Below are 24,384 nucleotides of genomic sequence, written 5' to 3'. Positions count from 1 at the left end.
GGTCTATGTCAGGTTAACAACAGATCTGGGGACTCACGCTAGGTCTATGTCAGGTTAACAACAGATCTGGGACTCACGCTAGGTCTATGTCAGGTTAACAACATCACGCTAGGTCTATGTCAGGTTAATAACAGATCTGGGGACTCACGCTAGGTCTATGTCAGGTTAATAACAGATCTGGGACTCACGCTAGGTCTATGTCAGGTTAACAACAGATCTGGGACTCACGATAGGTCTATGTCAGGTTAATAACAGATCTGGGGACTCACGCTAGGTCTATGTCAGGTTAATAACAGATCTGGGACTCACGCTAGGTCTATGTCAGGTTAACAACAGATCTGGGACTCACGATAGGTCTATGTCAGGTTAATAACAGATCTGGGGACTCACGCTAGGTCTTTGTCAGGTTAATAACAGATCTGGGGACTCACGCTAGGTCTATGTCAGGTTAACAACAGATCTGGGGACTCACACTAGGTCTATGTCAGGTTAACAACAGATCTGGGACTCACACTAGGTCTATGTCAGGTTAACAACATCACGCTAGGTCTATGTCAGGTTAATAACAGATCTGGGGACTCACGCTAGGTCTATGTCAGGTTAACAACAGATCTGGGGACTCACGCTAGGTCTATGTCAGGTTAACAACATCACGCTAGGTCTATGTCAGGTTAACAACATCACGCTAGGTCTATGTCAGGTTAACAACAGATCTGGGACTCACGCTAGGTCTATGTCAGGTTAACAACAGATCTGGGGACTCACGCTGGGTCTATGTAAGGTTAACAACAGATCTGGGACTCACACTAGGTCTATGTCAGGTTAATAACAGATCTGGGACTCACGCTAGGTCTATGTCAGGTTAACAACATCACGCTAGGTCTATGTCAGGTTAACAACAGATCTGGGACTCACGCTAGGTCTATGTCAGGTTAACAGCATCACGCTAGGTCTATGTCAGGTTAACAACAGATCTGGGACTCACACTAGGTCTATGTCAGGTTAACAACATCACGCTAGGTCTATGTCAGGTTAACAACAGATCTGGGACTCACGCTAGGTCTATGTCAGGTTAATAACAGATCTGGGGACTCACGCTAGGTCTATGTCAGGTTAATAACAGATCTGGGACTCACGCTAGGTCTATGTCAGGTTAACAACAGATCTGGGACTCACGATAGGTCTATGTCAGGTTAATAACAGATCTGGGGACTCACGCTAGGTCTTTGTCAGGTTAATAACAGATCTGGGACTCACGCTAGGTCTATGTCAGGTTAACAACAGATCTGGGACTCACACTAGGTCTATGTCAGGTTAATAACAGATCTGGGACTCACGCTAGGTCTATGTCAGGTTAACAACAGGTCTGGGACTCACACTAGGTCTATGTCAGGTTAACAACATCACGCTAGGTCTATGTCAGGTTAACAACAGATCTGGGACTCACGCTAGGTCTATGTCAGGTTAACAACAGATCTGGGGACTCACGCTAGGTCTATGTCAGGTTAATAACAGATCTGGTACTCACGCTAGGTCTATGTCAGGTTAACAACAGATCTGGGACTCACGCTAGGTCTATGTCAGGTTAACAACAGATCTAGGGACTCACGCTAGGTCTATGTCAGGTTAATAACAGATCTGGGACTCACGCTAGGTCTATGTCAGGTTAACAACAGATCTGGGGACTCACGCTAGGTCTATGTCAGGTTAACAACAGATCTGGGGACTCACGCTAGGTCTATGTCAGGTTAATAACAGATCTGGGGATTCACGCTAGGTCTATGTCAGGTTAACAACAGATCTGGGGACTCACACTAGGTCTATGTCAGGTTAACAACATCACGCTAGGTCTATGTCAAGTTAATAACAGATCTGGGACTCACGCTAGGTCTATGTCAGGTTAATAACAGATCTGGGACTCACGCTAGGTCTATGTCAGGTTAACAACAGATCTGGGACTCACGCTAGGTCTATGTCAGGTTAACAACAGATCTGGGACTCACGCTAGGTCTATGTCAGGTTAACAACATCACGCTAGGTCTATGTCAGGTTAATAACAGATCTGGGACTCACGCTAGGTCTATGTCAGGTTAACAACAGATCTGGGACTCACGCTAGGTCTACGTCATGTTAATAACAGATCTGGGGACTCACGCTAGGTCTATGTCAGGTTAACAACAGATCTGGGACTCACGCTAGGTCTATGTCAGGTTAACAACAGATCTGGGACTCACGCTAGGTCTATGTCAGGTTAATAACAGATCTGGGACTCACGCTAGGTCTATGTCAGGTTAACAACAGATCTGGGACTCACACTTGGTCTATGTCAGGTTAATAACAGATCAGGGACTCACGCTAGGTCTATGTCAGGTTAACAACAGGTCTGGGACTCACACTAGGTCTATGTCAGGTTAATAACAGATCTGGGACTCACGCTAGGTCTATGTCAGGTTAACAACATCACGCTAGGTCTATGTCAGGTTAATAACAGATCTGGGACTCACACTAGGTCTATGTCAGGTTAACAACAGATCTGGGACAGACTAGACCCTAAAGAGCAAGCAGAAGCACTAAGTCTGCCAACTTAAAGAGACCTAACGACATCACATTATTTAGTCATTGAGCAGACGTTCTTATCCACAGAAACTTAACAATTAGGGTTAAGTGTCTTGCTCAAGGGCATGTCGACATATTTATATATATTTTTTTAACCTAGTCGCCTCTGGGATTTGAACAAGCGACCTTTCCGCTCTAGGCTATCTGCCGCCCGTTTTATTATCAGCAGAAAACCATGACGTGTTGTTTGTAGAAATAGAGAGAGAAGCCAAGAATAACATGAGTGAGAACGTTTTAATAGTATGACTGGTTATGTCATCTACCCCCTGGTTGACACATGAGACAGAGAGAGAGACAGAGAGAGAGAGACAGAGAGAGAGAGACAGAGAGAGACAGAGAGAGAGAGACAGAGAGAGAGAGACAGAGAGAGAGAGACAGAGAGAGAGAGACAGAGAGAGAGACAGAGAGAGGACAGAGAGAGAGACAGAGAGAGAGACAGAGAGAGAACAGAGAGAGAGACAGAGAGAGACAGAGAGAGGACAGAGAGAGACAGAGAGACAGAGAGACAGAGAGACAGAGACAGAGACAGAGAGAGACAGAGAGAGAGACAGAGAGAGAGACAGAGAGAGAGACAGAGAGAGAGACAGAGAGATAGACAGAGAGATAGACAGAGAGAGAGACAGAGAGAGATCTCTGTAAACGAGACAAGCAGAAATACTTCTCAGCTGTCTTGTCTGAGCATGTCTGCTTCAACATCTAACGGAGAAGATACATAAATAACAAGCAGTATGTTAATTATGGCTTTATAATAAAACCATAAAGTGACATGATCATGGCAGTGTTTTAACAACCAGACAGACAGAGACATTGAATCTGACTCAGTCCCATTACATATGAGAGTCATTAGATGAAGGTGTTTTCTGTACCGGGACGTTTTGATGAGAAACTGGGTTTGAACATTAAAACACATGGCTTCAGGTACAGGGTTATGCTTCATAAACAACAGGTCTGGATTATGACCAGTGAAATGTTTACTGACCGGTCCTTGTCAACAATACAGACAGATAGAAAATAGTCTACACCTGTTGTTTACATTTTACATTTTAGTCATTTATCAGACGCTCTTATCCAGAGCGACTTACAGTAGTGAATGCATACATTTCATGCATTTTTTTGTACTGGCCCCCCGTGGGAATCGAACCCACAACCGTGGCGTTGCAAACACCATGCTCTACCAACTGAGGCAAATGAGAGTTGTGTTCCAATAATTCACAGCTAGTTAGTTACCTTGTGTGTGTCTGACAGACAGAACAGTTTGACAACTGGCTAACGCCCTGATAGTGTTCCTGGTTTGGTTAGCACGTCGTTAGCTACCGGGCTAGCACTGCTAGTTAGCTACAGTCCGACCATTCACACAGCTAGTTAGCTACCGGGCTAGCACTGCTAACTAGCTAGCTACAGTCCGACCAGTCACACAGCTAGGTAGCTACCGGGCTAGCGCTGCTAACTAGCTAGCTACAGTCCGACCAGTCACACAGCTAGTTAGCTACCGGGCTAGCACTGCTAGTTAGCTAGCTACAGTCCGACCAGTCACACAGCTAGGTAGCTACCGGGCTAGCACTGCTAACTAGCTAGCTACAGTCCGACCAGTCACACAGCTAGTTAGCTACCGGGCTAGCACTGCTAACTAGTTAGTTACAGTCCGACAGCTAGTTAGCTACCGGGCTAGCACTGCTAGTTAGTTACCGGGCTAGCACAGCTAGTTAGCTACAGTCCAACCAGTCACACAGCTAGTTAGCTACCGGGCTAGCACTGCTAACTAGTTAGTTACAGTCCGACCAGTCACACAGCTAGTTAGCTACCGGGCTAGCACTGCTAGTTAGTTACCGGGCTAGCACTGCTAACTAGTTAGTTACAGTCCGACCAGTCACACAGCTAGTTAGCTACCGGGCTAGCACTGCTAGTTAGCTACAGTCCGACCAGTCACACAGCTAGTTAGCTAACTGCCTATCGTTTACCCGTCAAGAATAATGGTCCGGTAGGTAAATATAATGGTTTTGTTGTTGTTGTCTTACTTTGAAGTCGTTTCCAGAGAGGTCTACCCCCCGGATAAAAGGAAGGACTCCGGTAGCAGCCATTTGTGCTTCGGGAAACCGTCGGTCGGTCGGTGCCCGGTTTGTGTCGGTGTTTGGTTTATCAGGGCGGAGCGGATGGTGCTCACTAGTTACCACAGCCACAAAGTCATCAACCGCGTTTATATCTACAATTTATCTGATTAAAATGTGATTTTTTTAAAAACTTTACCCATACAGGGAATCTTACCTTAACCTTATATTAAATGCACATTTTAGTTTTTTTTCATGAATTTTAACGATATAGCCAACTATGTAAGTTGACTTTGTGGGTGTGAAGAACCGGGGAATCCTGCTTTTGTCAAATGAACATAAGATTTGACTTTTCGTAGCAGACTAGGATAATTACGTTAATAAGGAACAAAAGGGTTAGCCAAAATTCCTAAACATTTGACAGAACAACAGCTGTTGGGACCCGGAAACCGGAAGTCGCCGACTCAGGAGACAGCTGCCCCCATTCAACCATAGAAACTTCACTATAACTCTCTGAAGTCAAATCAATCAACATTAAAATGGTCCTAATCAAAGATATTCTAGTTTCGCCCTATTCCTCTTCTGCTATGATCTAACCAATAAAAACAACGTTTGGTCTATTTCCATTTAATATCATCAAGTCCTTCCTACTGTAACTTAGTAAATATTAAATCAACACATATGGGAGACATTTTAGAGGCACTTGTCAGAGCTGTCAGACTGAATACAGGACAACAGATTGCTGGGAGATTGCTTTTTATATAAACATTCATAAATAACAGTATTAATCTTCCCTTTCTCCTCCCAGCTGGTATTTTGGATGTATAATTCTGTTCTTTAGTCCAATGTTACATATTGGGGACAAAACGCCATTCAAATTCATTCATTTATTTATTTCTCTGTAAAATATCGATGTATTCACTCATTCTCCATGTCATTATAAATGTAGTTTCTCTGTCAGAGGTGAGAGACAGGCAGAATGAACCCAGTCCCACTCCCCTCCTGTCCCAAATGAACCAAGTACCACTCCCTTCCTGTCCCAAATGAACCCAGTCCCACTCCCTCCTGTCCCAAATGAACCCAGTCCCTTTCCCCTCCTGTCCCAAATGAACACAGTCCCACTCCCTCCTGTCCCAAATGAACCCAGTCCCACTCCCATCCTGTCCCAAATGAACCCAGTCCCACTCTTCTCCTGTCCCAAATGAACACAGTCCCACTCCCTCCTGTCCCAAATGAACCCAGTCCCTCTCCCTCCTGTCCCAAATGAACCCAGTCCCACTCTTTTCCTGTCCCAAATGAACCCAGTCCCTCTCCTGTCCCAAATGACCCAGTCCCACTCTTCTCCTGTCCCAAATGAACACAGTCCCTCTCCTGTCCCAAATGACCCAGTCCCACTCTTCTCCTGTCCCAAATGAACACAGTCCCTCTCCTGTCCCAAATGACACAGTCCCACTCCTTCCTGTCCCAAATGAACCCAGTACCACTCCTCTCCTGTCCCAAATGAACCCAGTCCCTCTCCCCTCCTGTCCCAAATGAACCCAGTCCCTCTCCCCTCCTGTCCCAAATGAACCCAGTCCCTCTCCCTTCCTGTCCCAAATGAACCCAGTCCCTCTCCTGTCCCAAATGACCCAGTCCCACTCTTCTCCTGTCCCAAATGAACACAGTCCCACTCCCTCCTGTCCCAAATGAACCCAGTACCACTCCTCTCCTGTCCCAAATGAACCCAGTCCCTCTCCCCTCCTGTCCCAAATGAACCCAGTCCCTCTCCCCTCCTGTCCCAAATGAACCCAGTCCCTCTCCTGTCCCAAATGAACCCAGTCCCCTCCTCTCGTGTCCCAAATGAACCCAGTCCCTCTCCCCTCCTGTCCCAAATGAACCCAGTCCCTCTCCATCCTGTCCCAAATGAACCCAGTCCCTCTCCCTCCTGTCCCAAATGAACCCAGTCCCACTCTTTTCCTGTCCCAAATGAACCCAGTCCCTCTCCTGTCCCAAATGACCCAGTCCCACTCTTCTCCTGTCCCAAATGAACCCAGTCCCTCTCCCTTCTGTCCCAAATGAACCCAGTCCCTCTCCCTCCTGTCCCAAATGAACCCAGTCCCTCTCCCCTCCTGTCCCAAATGAACCCAGTCCCACTCTTTTCCTGTCCCAAATGAACCCAGTCCCTACCTGTCCCAAATTAACCTAATACCTCCTGTCCCAAATTAACCCAGTCCCACTCTATTCCTGTCCCAAATGAACCCAGTCCCTCCTGTCCCAAATGAACCCAGTCCAACTCTATTCCTGTCCCAAATGAAACCAGTCCCACTCTATTCCTGTCCCAAATGAACCCAGTCCCTCCTGTCCCAAATGAACCCTGGTTTAACACCTCTCTAATCTGACCTCTGGTCAGTTTGAGATCCCCTCCTGATTGTTTAGGGTTTAGGGGGGCGGGTTGAAGGTAAACTGATTCTAGTTCTGTGTTTATATCAAACATCGACCGCAGAGCTTCCTGATCACATCAGAGTTCAGAGGTCGGGGAACAAGGTCACACTGGGGGGGGGTCAGAGCATCTCCATGGCAGCAGTGGGATCAGGGGTTAAAGGTCAGCGTTGAGGGCAGGTGACACGTGTGTGTCCGGGCAGGTGACAGATTCCACAGGTACGGGGTTTCCTGGCGGCGGGGCGGCGGGGGGTTTGGTGGTGGTGGGGGCTCCTCCTCCCCCAGTCTCCCTCCCCCTCTTCCCCCAGTCTCCCCCTCCCCCTCCATACCCTCCAGAACCTGGTAGAGACACAGACAGAGGGTTAGCAATGGGGGGGTGTATGTGTGTGTTACAGTGTGTGTGTGTTACAGCGCGTGTGTGTTACAGTGTGTGTTACAGCGTGTGTGTGTTACAGTGTGTGTTACAGTGTGTGTGTGTGTTACAGCGTGTGTGTTACAGTGTGTGTTACAGTGTGTGTGTGTTACAGTGTGTGTGTGTTACAGTGTGTGTGTGTTACAGTGTGTGTGTTACCTGGCGGTGGGATGTTCTCGTCAGCCCAGAGGAAGAATCCACACTGTTGATCTCTGGGTTTCCCACAAGTATGGAAAACTCTTCCTTTATTAGGTCCTTCCTTCTGCACTGTCCTCTGAACCGCCGGCTCACTGCAGTTACACACCACCTCTCCCCCTCCTCCCCCCACCCCCACGGAGGTCCTGGGGGGCTGCTGTGGCCTGCTGGGTGGCGCCCCCTGGGGGCCTGGAGGGTAAATGTTAGTGTTGGGCTGGTCGGCCCACAGGAAGAAGTTACAGCCTCCAGAGGAACACTTATAGAACTGTCTTCCCTGGTTCGGCCCGTCTTTCCTCACCGTGAGGAGGACCGCCTCCGACCCGCAGTTACACACCGTGATGTCACCACCTCTGGGGTCAGGGGGTGTGGCCTGGGGGTCAGGGCGAGGGTGGTGGGGGGGCCAGGACGAGGAGGGAGGGTTGGGGGCTTGGGGAGACAGGGGGTCCGGTCTGGGTCTAGGGGCTGGGCGAGGTCTAGGCTGATTGGTTGCGGTGTCTCCCCTTCCTCCTCCTCTTCCTCCACCAGCTCCTCCTCCTCTTCCTCCCCCAGCTCCAACTCCTCTTCCTCCCCCAGCTCCTCCTCCTCTTCCTCCCCCAGCACCTCCTACTCCTCCCGCCACCCCCCCTCCTCCAACAACTCTGAGGTATTTCAGGTTGAGCACCTCCCTCAGTGTCTCGTCACACCCTCCGATGCAGCCGACAAACTCCAACGGCATCATGGGAGGAAGGCTGCCTCGTCGGAACTTCAACTTTACCCTGAAGAGAAGAAGAAACGGGAGGAGTCATGTAGCAGGAGGAGGATATACAGTAGTCTGTCCCAGTCCATTGGGGGATTTATAGTTTATTAAATAGAGGATATACAGCAGTCTGTCCCAGTCCATTGGGGGATTTATAGTTTATTAAATAGAGGATATACAGTAGTCTGTCCCAGTCCATTGGGGATTTATAGTTTATTAAATAGAGGATATACAGTAGTCTGTCCCAGTCCATTGGGGGATTTATAGTTTATTAAATAGAGGATATACAGTAGTCTGTCCCAGTCCATTGGGGGATTTATAGTTATTAAATAGAGGATATACAGTAGTCTGTCCCAGTCCATTGGGGATTTATAGTTTATAAATAGAGGATATACAGTAGTCTGTCCCAGTCCATTGGGGATTTATAGTTTATTAAATAGAGGATATACAGTAGTCTGTCCCAGTCCATTGGGGATTTATAGTTATTAAATAGAGGATATACAGTAGTCCCAGTCCATTGGGGATTTATAGTTTATTAAATAGAGGATATACAGCAGTCTGTCCCAGTCCATTGGGGATTTATAGTTTATTAAATAGAGGATATACAGTAGTCCCAGTCCATTGGGGATTTATAGTTTATTAAATAGAGGATATACAGTAGTCTGTCCCAGTCCATTGGGGATTTATAGTTTATTAAATAGAGGATATACAGTAGTCCCAGTCCATTGGGGATTTATAGTTTATTAAATAGAGGATATACAGTAGTCTGTCCCAGTCCATTGGGGATTTATAGTTTATTAAATAGAGGATATACAGTAGTCCCAGTCCATTGGGGATTTATAGTTTATTAAATAGAGGATATACAGTAGTCCCAGTCCATTGGGGATTTATAGTTTATTAAATAGAGGATATACAGTAGGTCTGTCCAGTCCATTGGGGATTTATAGTTTATTAAATAGAGGATATACAGTAGTCTGTCCCAGTCCATTGGGGATTTATAGTTTATTAAATAGAGGATATACAGTAGTCCCAGTCCATTGGGGGATTTATAGTTTATTAAATAGAGGATATACAGTAGTCTGTCCCAGTCCATTGGGGATTTATAGTTTATTAAATAGAGGATATACAGTAGTCTGTCCCAGTCCATTGGGGATTTATAGTTTATTAATAGAGGATACAGTACTGTCCCAGTCCATTGGGGATTATAGTTTATTAAATAGAGGATATACAGTAGTCTGTCCCAGTCCATTGGGGATTTATAGTTTATTAAATAGAGGATATACAGTAGTCTGTCCCAGTCCATTGGGGATTTATAGTTTATTAAATAGAGGATATACAGTAGTCTGTCCCAGTCCATTGGGGATTTATAGTTTATTAAATAGAGGATATACAGTAGTCTGTTCCCAGTCCATTGGGGATTTATAGTTTATTAAATAGAGGATATACAGTAGTCTGTCCCAGTCCATTGGGGATTTATAGTTTATTAAATAGAGGATATACAGTAGTCTGTCCCAGTCCATTGGGGATTTATAGTTTATTAAATAGAGGATATACAGTAGTCTGTCCCAGTCCATTGGGGATTTATAGTTTATTAAATAGAGGATATACAGTAGTCTGTCCCAGTCCATTGGGGATTTATAGTTTATTAAATAGAGGATATACAGTAGTCTGTCCCAGTCCATTGGGGATTTATAGTTTATTAAATAGAGGATATACAGTAGTCTGTCCCAGTCCATTGGGGATTTATAGTTTATTAAATAGAGGATATACAGTAGTCTGTCCCAGTCCATTGGGGATTTATAGTTTATTAAATAGAGGATATACAGTAGTCTGTCCCAGTCCATTGGGGATTTATAGTTTATTAAATAGAGGATATACAGTAGTCTGTCCCAGTCCATTGGGGATTTATAGTTTATTAAATAGAGGATATACAGTAGTCCAGTCCATTGGGGATTTATAGTTTATTAAATGAGGATATACAGTAGTCTGTCCCAGTCCATTGGGGATTTATAGTTTATTAAATAGAGGATATACAGTAGTCTGTCCCAGTCCATTGGGGATTTATAGTTTATTAAATAGAGGATATACAGTAGTCTGTCCCAGTCCATTGGGGGATTTATAGTTTATTAAATAGAGGATATACAGTAGTCCCAGTCCATTGGGGATTTATAGTTTATTAAATAGAGGATATACAGTAGTCTGTCCCAGTCCATTGGGGATTTATAGTTTATTAAATAGAGGATATACAGTAGTCTGTCCCAGTCCATTGGGATTTATAGTTTATTAATAGAGGATATACAGTAGTCTGTCCAGTCCCATGGGGATTTATAGTGTTATTAAATAGAGGCGGAATACAGTAGTCTGTCCCAGTCCATTGGGATTATAGTTATTAAATAGAGGATATACAGTAGTCTGTCCCAGTCCATTGGGGATTTATAGTTTATTAAATAGATGGATATACAGTAGTCTGTCCCAGTCCATTGGGGATTTATAGTTTATTAAATAGAGGATATACAGTAGTCTTCCAGTCCATTGGGGGATTTATAGTTTAATTAAATAGAGGATATACAGTAGTCCCAGTCCATTGGGATTATAGTTATAAATAGAGGATATACAGTAGTCTGTCCCCAGTCCCATTGGGGATTTAATAGTTATTAAATAGAGGATATACAGTAGTCTGTCCCATCCATTGGGGTATTTATAGTTTATTAAATAGAGGATATACAGTAGTCTGGTCCCAGTCCATTGGGGATTTATAGTTATTAAATAGAGGATATACAGTAGTCTGTCCCAGTCCATTGGGGATTTATAGTTTATTAAATAGAGGATCTACAGCAGTCTGTCCCAGTCCATTGGGGATTTATAGTTTTATTAAATAGAGGATATACAGTAGTCCCAGTCCATTGGGGATGTATAGTTTTATTAAATAGAGGATATACAGTATGTCTGTCCCAGTCCATTGGGGATTTATAGTTTATTAAATAGAGATATACAGTAGTCTGTCCAGTCCATTGGGGATTTATGTTTATTAAATAGAGGATATACAGTAGTCTGTCCCAGTCCATTGGGGATTATAGTTATTAAATAGAGGATATACAGTAGTCCCAGTCCATTGGGGATTTATAGTTTATTAAATAGAGGATATACAGTAGTCTGTCCCAGTCCATTGGGGATTTATAGTTTATTAAATAGAGGATATACAGTAGTCCCAGTCCATTGGGGATGTATAGTTTATTAAATAGAGTATATACAGTAGTCTGTCCCAGTCCACTGGGGGATTTATAGTTTATTAAATAGAGGATATACAGTAGTCCCAGTCCATTGGGGATTTATAGTTTATTAAATAGAGGATATACAGTAGTCTGTCCCAGTCCATTGGGGATTTATAGTTTATTAAATAGAGGATATACAGTAGTCTGTCCCAGTCCATTGGGGATTTATAGTTTATTAAATAGAGGATATACAGTAGTCCCAGTCCATTGGGGATTTATAGTTTATTAAATAGAGGATATACAGTAGTCTGTCCCAGTCCATTGGGGATTTATAGTTTATTAAATAGAGGATATACAGTAGTCTGTCCCAGTCCATTGGGGATTTATAGTTTATTAAATAGAGGATATACAGTAGTCTGTCCCAGTCCATGGGGGATTTATAGTTTATTAAATAGAGGATATACAGTAGTCTGTCCCAGTCCATGGGGGATTTATAGTTTATTAAATAGAGGATATACAGTAGTCTGTCCCAGTCCATTGGGGATTTATAGTTTATTAAATAGAGGATATACAGTAGTCTGTCCCAGTCCATTGGGGATTTATAGTTTATTAAATAGAGGATATACAGTAGTCCCAGTCCATTGGGGATTTATAGTTTATTAAATAGAGGATATACAGTAGTCCCAGTCCATTGGGGATTTATAGTTTATTAAATAGAGGATATACAGTAGTCTGTCCCAGTCCATTGGGGATTTATAGTTTATTAAATAGAGGATATACAGTAGTCTGTCCCAGTCCATTGGGGATTTATAGTTTATTAAATAGAGGATATACAGTAGTCTGTCCCAGTCCATTGGGGATGTATAGTTTATTAAATAGAGGATATACAGTAGTCTGTCCAGTCCATTGGGGATTTATAGTTTATAGAGGATATACAGTAGTCTGTCCCAGTCCATTGGGGATTTATAGTTTATTAAATAGAGGATATACAGTAGTCTGTCCCAGTCCATTGGGGATTTATAGTTTATTAAATAGAGGATATACAGTAGTCTGTCCCAGTCCATTGGGGATTTATAGTTTATTAAATAGAGGATATACAGTAGTCTGTCCCAGTCCATTGGGGATTTATAGTTTATTAAATAGAGGATATACAGTAGTCCCAGTCCATTGGGGATTTATAGTTTATTAAATAGAGGATATACAGTAGTCTGTCCCAGTCCATTGGGGGATTTATAGTTTATTAAATAGAGGATATACAGCAGTCTGTCCCAGTCCATTGGGGATTTATAGTTTATTAAATAGAGGATATACAGTAGTCCCAGTCCATTGGGGATTTATAGTTTATTAAATAGAGGATATACAGTAGTCTGTCCCAGTCCATTGGGGATTTATAGTTTATTAAATAGAGGATATACAGTAGTCTGTCCCAGTCCATTGGGGATTTATAGTTTATTAAATAGAGGATATACAGTAGTCTGTCCCAGGTCCTATGGGGATTTATAGTTTATTAAATAGAGGATATACAGCAGTCTGTCCCAGTCCATTGGGGATTTATAGTTATTAAATAGAGGATATACAGTAGTCCCAGTCCATTGGGGATTTATAGTTTATTAAATAGAGGATATACAGTAGTCATGTCCCAGTCCATTGGCGATTTAAGTTTATTAAATAGAGGATATACAGTAGTCCCAGTCCATTGGGGGATTTATAGTTTATTAAATAGAGGATATACAGTAGTCTGCCCAGTCCCATTGGGGATTTATAGTTTATTAAATAGAGGATATACAGTAGTCTGTCCCAGTCCATTGGGTGATTTATAGTTTATTAAATAGAGGATATACAGTAGTCTGTCGCAGTCCATTGGTGATTTATAGTTTATTAAATAGAGGATATACAGTAGTCTGTCCCAGTCCATTGGGGATTTATAGTTTATTAAATAGAGGATATACAGTAGTCTGTCCCAGTCCATTGGGGATTTATAGTTTATTAAATAGAGGATATACAGTAGTCTGTCCCAGTCATTGGGGATTTATAGTTTATTAAATAGAGGATATACAGTAGTCTGTCCCAGTCCATTGGGGATTTATAGTTTATTAAATAGAGGATATACAGTAGTCTGTCCCAGTCCATTGGGGGATTTATAGTTTAATAAATAGAGGATATACAGTAGTCTGTCCAGTCCATTGGGGATTATAGTTTATTAATAGAGGATATACAGTAGTCTGTCCCAGTCCATTGGGGATTTATAGTTTATTAAATAGAGGATATACAGTAGTCTTCCCAGTCCATTGGGGATTTATTAGTTTATTAAATAGAGGATATACAGTAGTCTGTCCCAGTCCATTGGGGATTTATAGTTATTAAATAGAGGATATACAGTAGTCTGTCCAGTCCATTGGGGATTTATAGTTTATTAAATAGAGGATATACAGTAGTCTGTCCCAGTCCATTGGGGATTATATGTTTATTAAATAGAGGATATACAGTAGTCCCAGTCCATTGGGGATGTATAGTTTATTAAATAGAGGATATACAGTAGTCTGTCCCAGTCCATTGGGGATTTATAGTTTATTAAATAGAGGATATACAGTAGTCTGTCCCAGTCCATTGGGGATTTATAGTTTATTAAATAGAGGATATACAGTAGTCTGTCCCAGTCCATTGGGGATTTATAGTTTATTAAATAGAGGATATACAGTAGTCCCAGTCCATTGGGGATTTATAGTTTAGTAAATAGAGGATATACAGTAGTCTGTCCCAGTCCATTGGGGATTTATAGTTTATTAAATAGAGGATATACAGTAGTCTTCCCAGTCCATTGGGGATGTATAGTTTATTAAATAGAGGATATACAGTAGTCTGTCCCAGTCCATTGGGGGATTTATAGTTTATTAAATAGAGGATATACAGTAGTCTGTCCCAGTCCATTGGGGATTTATAGTTTATTAAATAGAGGATATACAGTAGTCTGTCCCAGTCCATTGGGGATTTATAGTTTATTAATAGAGGATATACAGTAGTCCCAGTCCATTGGGGATTTATAGTTTATTAAATAGAGGATATACAGTAGTCCCAGTCCATTGGGGATTTATAGTTATTAAATAGAGGATTACAGTAGTCTGTCCCGTCCATTGGGGATTATAGTTTATTAAATAGAGGATATACAGTAGTCTGTCCCAGTTCCATTGGGGTGATTTATAGTTTATTAAATAGAGGATATACAGTAGTCGTCCCCGTCCATGGGGGATTTATAGTTTATTAAATAGAGGATATACAGTAGTCTGTCCCAGTCCATGGGGGATTTATAGTTTATTAAATAGAGGATATACAGTAGTCTGTCCCAGTCCATTGGGGATTTATAGTTTATTAAATAGAGGATATACAGTAGTCTGTCCCAGTCCATTGGGGGATTTATAGTTTATTAAATAGAGGATATACAGTAGTCCCAGTCCATTGGGGATTTATAGTTTATTAAATAGAGGATATACAGTAGTCCCAGTCCATTGGGGATTTATAGTTTATTAAATAGAGGATATACAGTAGTCCCAGTCCATTGGGGATTTATAGTTTATTAAATAGAGGATATACAGTAGTCTGTCCCAGTCCATTGGGGATTTATAGTTTATTAAATAGAGGATATACAGTAGTCTGTCCCAGTCCATTGGGGGATTTATAGTTTATTAAATAGAGGATATACAGTAGTCTGTCCCAGTCCATTGGGGGATTTATAGTTAATTAAATAGAGGATATACAGTAGTCTGTCCCAGTCCATTGGGGGATTTATAGTTTATTAAATAGAGGATATACAGTAGTCCCAGTCCATTGGGGGATTTATAGTTTATTAAATAGAGGATATACAGTAGTCTGTCCCAGTCCATTGGGGATTTATAGTTTATTAAATAGAGGATATACAGTAGTCCCAGTCCATTGGGGATTTATAGTTTATTAAATAGAGGATATACAGTAGTCTGTCCCAGTCCATTGGGGGATTTATAGTTTAATAAATAGAGGATATACAGTAGTCCCAGTCCATTGGGGATTTATAGTTTATTAAATAGAGGATATACAGTAGTCTGTCCCAGTCCATTGGGGATTTATAGTTTATTAAATAAAGGATATACAGTAGTCTGTCCCAGTCCATTGGGGATTTATAGTTTATTAAATAGAGGATATACAGTAGTCTGTCCCAGTCCATTGGGGATTTATAGTTTATTAAATAGAGGATATACAGTAGTCTGTCCCAGTCCATTGGGGGATTTATAGTTTATTAAATAGAGGATATACAGCAGTCTGTCCCAGTCCATTGGGGATTTATAGTTTATTAAATAGAGGATATACAGTAGTCCCAGTCCATTGGGGATGTATAGTTTATTAAATAGAGGATATACAGTAGTCTGTCCCAGTCCATTGGGGGATTTATAGTTTATTAAATAGAGGATATACAGTAGTCCCAGTCCATTGGGGATTTATAGTTTATTAAATAGAGGATATACAGTAGTCTGTCCCAGTCCATTGGGGGATTTATAGTTTATTAAATAGAGGATATACAGTAGTCTGTCCCAGTCCATGGGGATTTAGAGTTTATTAAATAGAGGAATACAGTAGTCTGTCCCAGTCCATTGGGGATTTATAGTTTATTAATAGAGGATATACAGTAGTCCTGTCCCAGTCCATTGGGGATTGATAGTTTATTAATAGAGGATTACAGTAGTCCCCAGTCCATTGGGGGATTTATAGTTTATTAAATAGAGGATATACAGTAGTCTGTCCCAGTCCATTGGGGATTTATAGTTTATTAAATAGAGGATATACAGTAGTCTGTCCCAGTCCATTGGGGATTTATAGTTTATTAAATAGAGGATATACAGCAGTCCCAGTCCATTGGGGGATTTATAGTTTATTAAATAGAGGATATACAGTAGTCCCAGTCCATTGGGGGATTTATAGTTTATTAAATAGAGGATATACAGTAGTCCCAGTCCATTGGGGATTTATAGTTTATTAAATAGAGGATATACAGTAGTCCCAGTCCATTGGGGATTTATAGTTTATTAAATAGAGGATATACAGTAGTCTGTCCCAGTCCATTGGGGGATTTATAGTTTATTAAATAGAGGATATACAGTAGTCTGTCCCAGTCCATTGGGGATTTATAGTTTATTAAATAGAGGATATACAGTAGTCTGTCCCAGTCCATTGGGGATTTATAGTTTATTAAATAGAGGATATACAGCAGTCTGTCCCAGTCCATTGGGGGATTTATAGTTTATTAAATAGAGGATATACAGTAGTCTGTCCCAGTCCATTGGGGATTTATAGTTTATTAAATAGAGGATATACAGTAGTCTGTCCCAGTCCATTGGGGGATTTATAGTTTATTAAATAGAGGATATACAGTAGTCTGTCCCAGTCCATTGGGGATTTATAGTTTATTAAATAGAGGATATACAGTAGTCTGTCCCAGTCCATTGGGGATTTATAGTTTATTAAATAGAGGATATACAGCAGTCTGTCCCAGTCCATTGGGGATTTATAGTTTATTAAATAGAGGATATACAGTAGTCTGTCCCAGTCCATTGGGGATTTATAGTTTATTAAATAGAGGATATACAGTAGTCCCAGTCCATTGGGGATTTATAGTTTATTAAATAGAGGATATACAGTAGTCCCAGTCCATTGGGGATTTATAGTTTATTAAATAGAGGATATATAGCAGTCTGTCCCAGTCCATTGGGGGATTTATAGTTTATTAAATAGAGGATATACAGTAGTCCCAGTCCATTGGGGGATTTATAGTTTATTAAATAGAGGATATACAGTAGTCAGTCCCAGTCCATTGGGGATTTATAGTTTATTAAATAGAGGATATACAGTAGTCCCAGTCCATTGGGGATTTATAGTTTATTAAATAGAGGATATACAGTAGTCTGTCCCAGTCCATTGGGGATTTATAGTTTATTAAATAGAGGATATACAGTAGTCCCAGTCCATTGGGGATTTATAGTTTATTAAATAGAGGATATACAGCAGTCTGTCCCAGTCCATTGGGGGATTTATAGTTTATTAATAGATATACAGTAGTCCCAGTCCATTGGGGATTTATAGTTTTAAATAGAGGATATACAGTAGTCCCATTCCATTGGGGATTTATAGTTTATTAAATAGATATACAGTAGTCTGTCCCAGTCCATTGGGGGATTTATAGTTTATTAATAGAGATATACAGTATCTGTCCCAGTCCATTGGGGATTTATAGTTTATTAAATAGAGGATACAGTAGTCTGTCCCAGTCCATTGGGGATTTATAGTTTATTAAATAGAGGATATACAGCAGTCTGTCCCAGTCCATTGGGGATTTATAGTTTTTAAATAGAGGATATACAGTAGTCTGTCCGTCCATTGGGGATTTAGTTTTTAATAGAGGATATACAGCAGTCTGTCCCAGTCCATTGGGGGATTTATAGTTTATTAAATAGAGGATTACAGTAGTCTGTCCCAGTCCATTGGGGGATTTATAGTTAGAAATAGAGGATATACAGTAGTCTGTCCCCTCCATTGGGGATTTATAGTTTATTAATAGAGGATATACAGTAGTCTGGTCCCAGTCCATTGGGGATTATAGTTTTAAATAGGATATACAGCGTCTGTCCCAGTCCATTGGGGATTTAGTTATTAAATAGAGGATATACAGTAGTCTGTCCCAGTCCATTGGGGATTTATAGTTTATTAAATGAGGATATACAGTAGTCCCCATCCATTGGGGATTTATAGTTTTATTATAGAGGATATACAGTAGTCCCAGTCCATTGGGGATTTATAGTTTATAAATAGAGGATATACAGTAGTCCCAGTCCATTGGGGATTTATAGTTTATTAAATAGAGGATATACAGCAGTCTGTCCCAGTCCATTGGGGGATTTATAGTTATTAAATAGGATATACAGTAGTCTGTCCCAGTCCATTGGGGGATTTATAGTTTATTAAATAGAGGATATACAGGCACGTCTGTCCCAGTCCATTGGGGGATTTTATAGTTTATTAAATAGAGGATATACAGTAGTGTCTGTCCCAGTCCATTGGGGATTTATAGTTTATTAAATAGGAGGATATACAGTAGTCTGTCCCAGTCCATTGGGGGATTTATAGTTTATTAAATAGAGGATATACAGCAGTCTGTCCCAGTCCATTGGGGGATTTATAGTTTATTAAATAGAGGATATACAGTAGTCCCAGTCCATTGGGGGGATTTATAGTATTAATTAAATAGAGGATATACAGTAGTCCCAGTCCATTGGGGATTTATAGTTTATTAAATAGAGGATATACAGTAGTCTGTCCCAGTCCATTGGGGGATTTATAGTTTATTAAATAGAGGATATACAGTAGTCCCAGTCCATTGGGGATTTATAGTTTATTAAATAGAGGATATACAGTAGTCCTGTCCCAGTTCCATTGGGGGATTTATAGTTTATTAAATAGAGGATATACAGTAGTCCTGTCCCAGTCCATTGGGGATTATAGTTTTATTAAATAGAGGATATACAGTAGTCCCAGTCCATTGGGGGATTTATAGTTTATTAAATAGAGGATATATAGCAGTCTGTCCCAGTCCATTGGGGATTTATAGTTTATTAAATAGAGGATATACAGTAGTCCCAGTCCATTGGGGGATTTATAGTTTATTAAATAGAGGATATACAGTAGTCTGTCCCAGTCCATTGGGGATGTATAGTTTATTAAATAGAGGATATACAGTAGTCCCAGTCCATTGGGGATTTATAGTTTATTAAATAGCAGACCGGACCCTCTGATGAGGCCGGTTTATACCACTCTGTCCCCACTACCATCAGGGCAGAGAGACAGGTATGACAGACAGGTATGACAGACAGGACAGACAGACAGGTATGACAGACAGACAGGTATGACAGACAGACAGACAGACAGACAGACAGACAGACAGACAGACAGACAGACAGACAGACAGACAGACAGACAGACAGACAGACAGACAGACAGACAGACAGACAGACAGATACCTACATGTGAACGGGGCTGGGCTGACAGGTGGGACAGACAGACTCGTCTCTGTTGACCTCTAACACCGTGTCAGGAAACCACACGGAACACTTGCATTCTGGGTAACCAACGCAGGACAGGTACTTCCTGTTAGAGACAAAGGAATGGAAGATATTGACGAGCAGAGAAGCAGACTAAGATTGTATACCCTCCAAGACTTTGTGTAAAATGTTGTGAAAGTGGTCAAAATGTCAGTTTGGAAAAGACCTAACCTTCCTTCACAACAACAGAACCAACCTTCCTTCACAACAACAGAACTAACCTTCCTTCAGAACCAACCTTCCTTCACAACAACAGAACTAACTTTCCTTCACAACAACAGAACTAACCTTCCTTCACAACAACAGAACTAACCTTCCTTCACAACAACAGAACTAACCTTCCTTCACAACAACAGAACCAACCTTCCTTCACAACAACAGAACTAACTTTCCTTCACAACAACAGAACTAACCTTCCTTCACAACAACAGAACTAACCTTCCTTCACAACAACAGAACTAACCTTCCTTCACAACAACAGAACAAACCTTCCTTCACAACAACATAACTAACCTTCCTTCACAACACCAGAACTAACCTTCCTTCACAACAACAGAACCAACCTTCCTTCACAACAACAGAACTAACCTTCCTTCACAACAACAGAACTAACCTTCCTTCACAACAACAGAACTAACCTTCCTTCACAACAACAGAACCAACCTTCCTTCACAACAACAGAACTAACCTTCCTTCACAACAACAGAACCAACTTTCCTTCACAACAACAGAACTAACCTTCCTTCACAACAACAGAACTAACCTTCCTTCCTTCACAACAACAGAACTAACCTTCCTTCCTTCCTTCACAACAACAGAACTAACCTTCCTTCCTTCACAACAACAGAACTAACCTTCCTTCCTTCACAACAACAGAACCAACCTTCCTTCCTTCACAACAACAGAACTAACCTTCCTTCCTTCACAACAACAGAACTAACCTTCCTTCACAACAACAGAACTAACCTTCCTTCAAAACAACAGAAATAACCTTCCTTCACAACAACAGAACTAAACTTCCTTCACAACAACAGAGCTAACCTTCCTTCACAACAACAAAACTAACCTTCCTTCACAACAGAACGAACCTTCCTTCCTTCAGAACAACAGAACTAACCTTCCTTCACAACAACAGAACCAACCTTCCTTCACAACAACAGAACCAACCTTCCTTCACAACAAAAGAACTAACCTTCCTTCACAACAACAGAACCAACCTTCCTTCACAACAACAGAACCAACCTTCCTTCACAACAACAGAACCAACCTTCCTTCACAACAACAGAACCAACCTTCCTTCACAACAACAGAACCAACCTTCCTTCACAACAACAGAACCAACCTTCCTTCACAACAACAGAACCAACCTTCCTTCACAACAACAGAACCAACCTTCCTTCACAACAACAGAACCAACCTTCCTTCACAACAACAGAACTAACCTTCCTTCACAACAACAGAACCAACCTTCCTTCACAACAACAGAACCAACCTTCCTTCACAACAACAGAACCAACCTTCCTTCACAACAGAAACAACCTTCCTTCACAACAACAGAACCAACCATCCTTCACAACAACAGAACAAACCGTCCTTCCTTCCTTCACAACAACAGAACCAACCTTCCTTCCTTCACAACAACAGAACTAACCTTCCTTCCTTCACAACAACAGAACTAACCTTCCTTCCTTCACAACAACAGAACTAACCTTCCTTCCTTCACAACAACAGAACTAACCTTCCTTCACAACAACAGAACGAATCTTACTTCACAACAACAGAACTAACCTTCCTTCCTTCACAACAACAGAACCAACCTTCCTTCCTTCACAACAACAGAACTAACCTTCCTTCCTTCACAACAACAGAACTAACCTTCCTTCCTTCACAACAACAGAACTAACCATCCTTCACAACAACAGAACCAACCTTCCTTCCTTCACAACAACAGAAACAACCTTCCTTCACAACAACAGAACTAACCTTCCTTCCTTCACAACAACAGAACTAACCTTCCTTCCTTCACAACAACAGAACTAACCTTCCTTCCTTCACAACAGAACTAACCTTCCTTCACAACAACAGAACCAACCTTCCTTCACAACAACAGAACCAACCTTCCTTCACAACAACAGAACCAACCTTCCTTCACAACAACAGAACCAACCTTCCTTCACAACAACAGAACCAACCTTCCTTCCTTCACAACAACAGAACTAACCTTCCTTCCTTCACAACAACAGAACTAACCTTCCTTCCTTCACAACAACAGAACTAACCATCCTTCACAACAACAGAACCAACCTTCCTTCACAACAACAGAACAAACCGTCCTTCCTTCCTTCACAACAACAGAACTAACCTTCCTTCACAACAACAGAACTAACCTTACTTCACAACAACAGAACCTTCCTTCCTTCACAACAACAGAACCAACCTTCCTTCCTTCACAACAACAGAACTAACCTTCCTTCCTTCACAACAACAGAACTAACCTTCCTTCCTTCACAACAACAGAACTAACCTTCCTTCCTTCACAACAACAGAACTAACCTTCCTTCACAACAGAACTAACCTTCCTTCACAACAACAGAACCAACCTTCCTTCACAACAACAGAACCAACCTTCCTTCACAACAACAGAACCAACCTTCCTTCACAACAACAGAACCAACCTTCCTTCACAACAACAGAACCTTCCTTCCTTCACAACAACAGAACTAACCTTCCTTCACAACAACAGAACTAACCTTCCTTCACAACAACAGAACTAACCTTCCTTCACAACAACAGAACTAACCTCCTTCACACAACAGAACTAACCTTCCTTCACAACAACAGAACTAACCTTCCTTCCCTTCCTTCACAACAACAGAACTAACCTTCCTTCACAACAACAGAACTAACCTTCCTTCCTTCCTTCACAACAACAGAACTAACCTTCCTTCCTTCACAACAACAGAACTAACCTTCCTTCCTTCCTTCACAACAACAGAACTAACCTTCCCTTCCTTCACAACAACAGAACTAACCTTCCTTCCTTCACAACAACAGAACTAACCTTCCTTCCTTCACAACAACAGAACTAACCTTCCTTCCTTCACAACAACAGAACTAACCTTCCTTCCTTCACAACAACAGAACTAACTTTCCTTCACAACAACAGAACTAACCTTCCTTCACAACAACAGAACTAACCTTCCTTCACAACAACAAAACTAACCTTCCTTCACAACAGAACGAACCTTCCTTCCTTCAGAACAACAGAACTAACCTTCCTTCACAACAACAGAACCAACCTTCCTTCACAACAACAGAACCAACCTTCCTTCACAACAAAAGAACTAACCTTCCTTCACAACAACAGAACCAACCTTCCTTCACAACAACAGAACCAACCTTCCTTCACAACAACAGAACCAACCTTCCTTCACAACAACAGAACCAACCTTCCTTCACAACAACAGAACCAACCTTCCTTCACAACAACAGAACCAACCTTCCTTCACAACAACAGAGCCAACCTTCCTTCACAACAACAGAACCAACCTTCCTTCACAACAACAGAACCAACCTTCCTTCACAACAACAGAACTAACCTTCCTTCACAACAACAGAACCAACCTTCCTTCACAACAACAGAACCAACCTTCCTTCACAACAACAGAACCAACCTTCCTTCACAACAGAAACAACCTTCCTTCACAACAACAGAACCAACCATCCTTCACAACAACAGAACAAACCGTCCTTCCTTCCTTCACAACAACAGAACCAACCTTCCTTCCTTCACAACAACAGAACTAACCTTCCTTCCTTCACAACAACAGAACTAACCTTCCTTCCTTCACAACAACAGAACTAACCTTCCTTCCTTCACAACAACAGAACTAACCTTCCTTCACAACAACAGAACGAATCTTACTTCACAACAACAGAACTAAACTTCCTTCCTTCACAACAACAGAACCAACCTTCCTTCCTTCACAACAACAGAACTAACCTTCCTTCCTTCACAACAACAGAACTAACCTTCCTTCCTTCACAACAACAGAACTAACCATCCTTCACAACAACAGAACCAACCTTCCTTCCTTCACAACAACAGAACAAACCGTCCTTCCTTCCTTCACAACAACAGAACTAACCTTCCTTCCTTCACAACAACAGAACTAACCTTCCTTCCTTCACAACAACAGAACTAACCTTCCTTCCTTCACAACAGAACTAACCTTCCTTCACAACAACAGAACCAACCTTCCTTCACAACAACAGAACCAACCTTCCTTCACAACAACAGAACCAACCTTCCTTCACAACAACAGAACCAACCTTCCTTCACAACAACAGAACCAACCTTCCTTCCTTCACAACAACAGAACTAACCTTCCTTCCTTCACAACAACAGAACTAACCTTCCTTCCTTCACAACAACAGAACTAACCATCCTTCACAACAACAGAACCAACCTTCCTTCACAACAACAGAACAAACCGTCCTTCCTTCCTTCACAACAACAGAACTAACCTTCCTTCACAACAACAGAACTAACCTTACTTCACAACAACAGAACCTTCCTTCCTTCACAACAACAGAACCAACCTTCCTTCCTTCACAACAACAGAACTAACCT

The 24,384-nt window shown here is 41.5% G+C and overlaps 2 protein-coding genes across 2 annotated transcripts in view; both read right to left on the bottom strand.

Moving 5' to 3' along the window:
* LOC115188876 (protein flightless-1 homolog) overlaps positions 1–4,776 on the bottom strand; it is a 29,827-nt gene extending 25,051 nt beyond the window's left edge. Inside the window, exon 1 of the mRNA XM_029747701.1 lies at positions 4,632–4,776. Coding sequence (XP_029603561.1) covers positions 4,632–4,694 — 63 coding nt within the window. The 5' untranslated portion in view covers positions 4,695–4,776. The remainder of the gene's footprint in view (positions 1–4,631) is intronic.
* A 2,610-nt stretch (positions 4,777–7,386) lies between these two features.
* The window catches only part of LOC115188875 (DNA topoisomerase 3-alpha-like), a gene marked incomplete at its 3' end in the record, with an annotated part of 55,632 nt that continues 38,634 nt past the window's right edge, over positions 7,387–24,384 (bottom strand). The window contains exons 17-20 of the mRNA XM_029747700.1: positions 19,675–19,797; positions 8,294–8,441; positions 7,651–8,227; positions 7,387–7,418 (exon numbers count right to left, since the gene is read on the bottom strand). Coding sequence (XP_029603560.1) covers positions 7,387–7,418; positions 7,651–8,227; positions 8,294–8,441; positions 19,675–19,797 — 880 coding nt within the window. The remainder of the gene's footprint in view (positions 7,419–7,650; positions 8,228–8,293; positions 8,442–19,674; positions 19,798–24,384) is intronic.

This window comes from Salmo trutta, unplaced genomic scaffold (genome assembly GCF_901001165.1).
Source record: "Salmo trutta unplaced genomic scaffold, fSalTru1.1, whole genome shotgun sequence".
Lineage (NCBI taxonomy): Eukaryota > Metazoa > Chordata > Actinopteri > Salmoniformes > Salmonidae > Salmo > Salmo trutta.
This window is presented reverse-complemented; position numbering and strand designations above follow the sequence as displayed.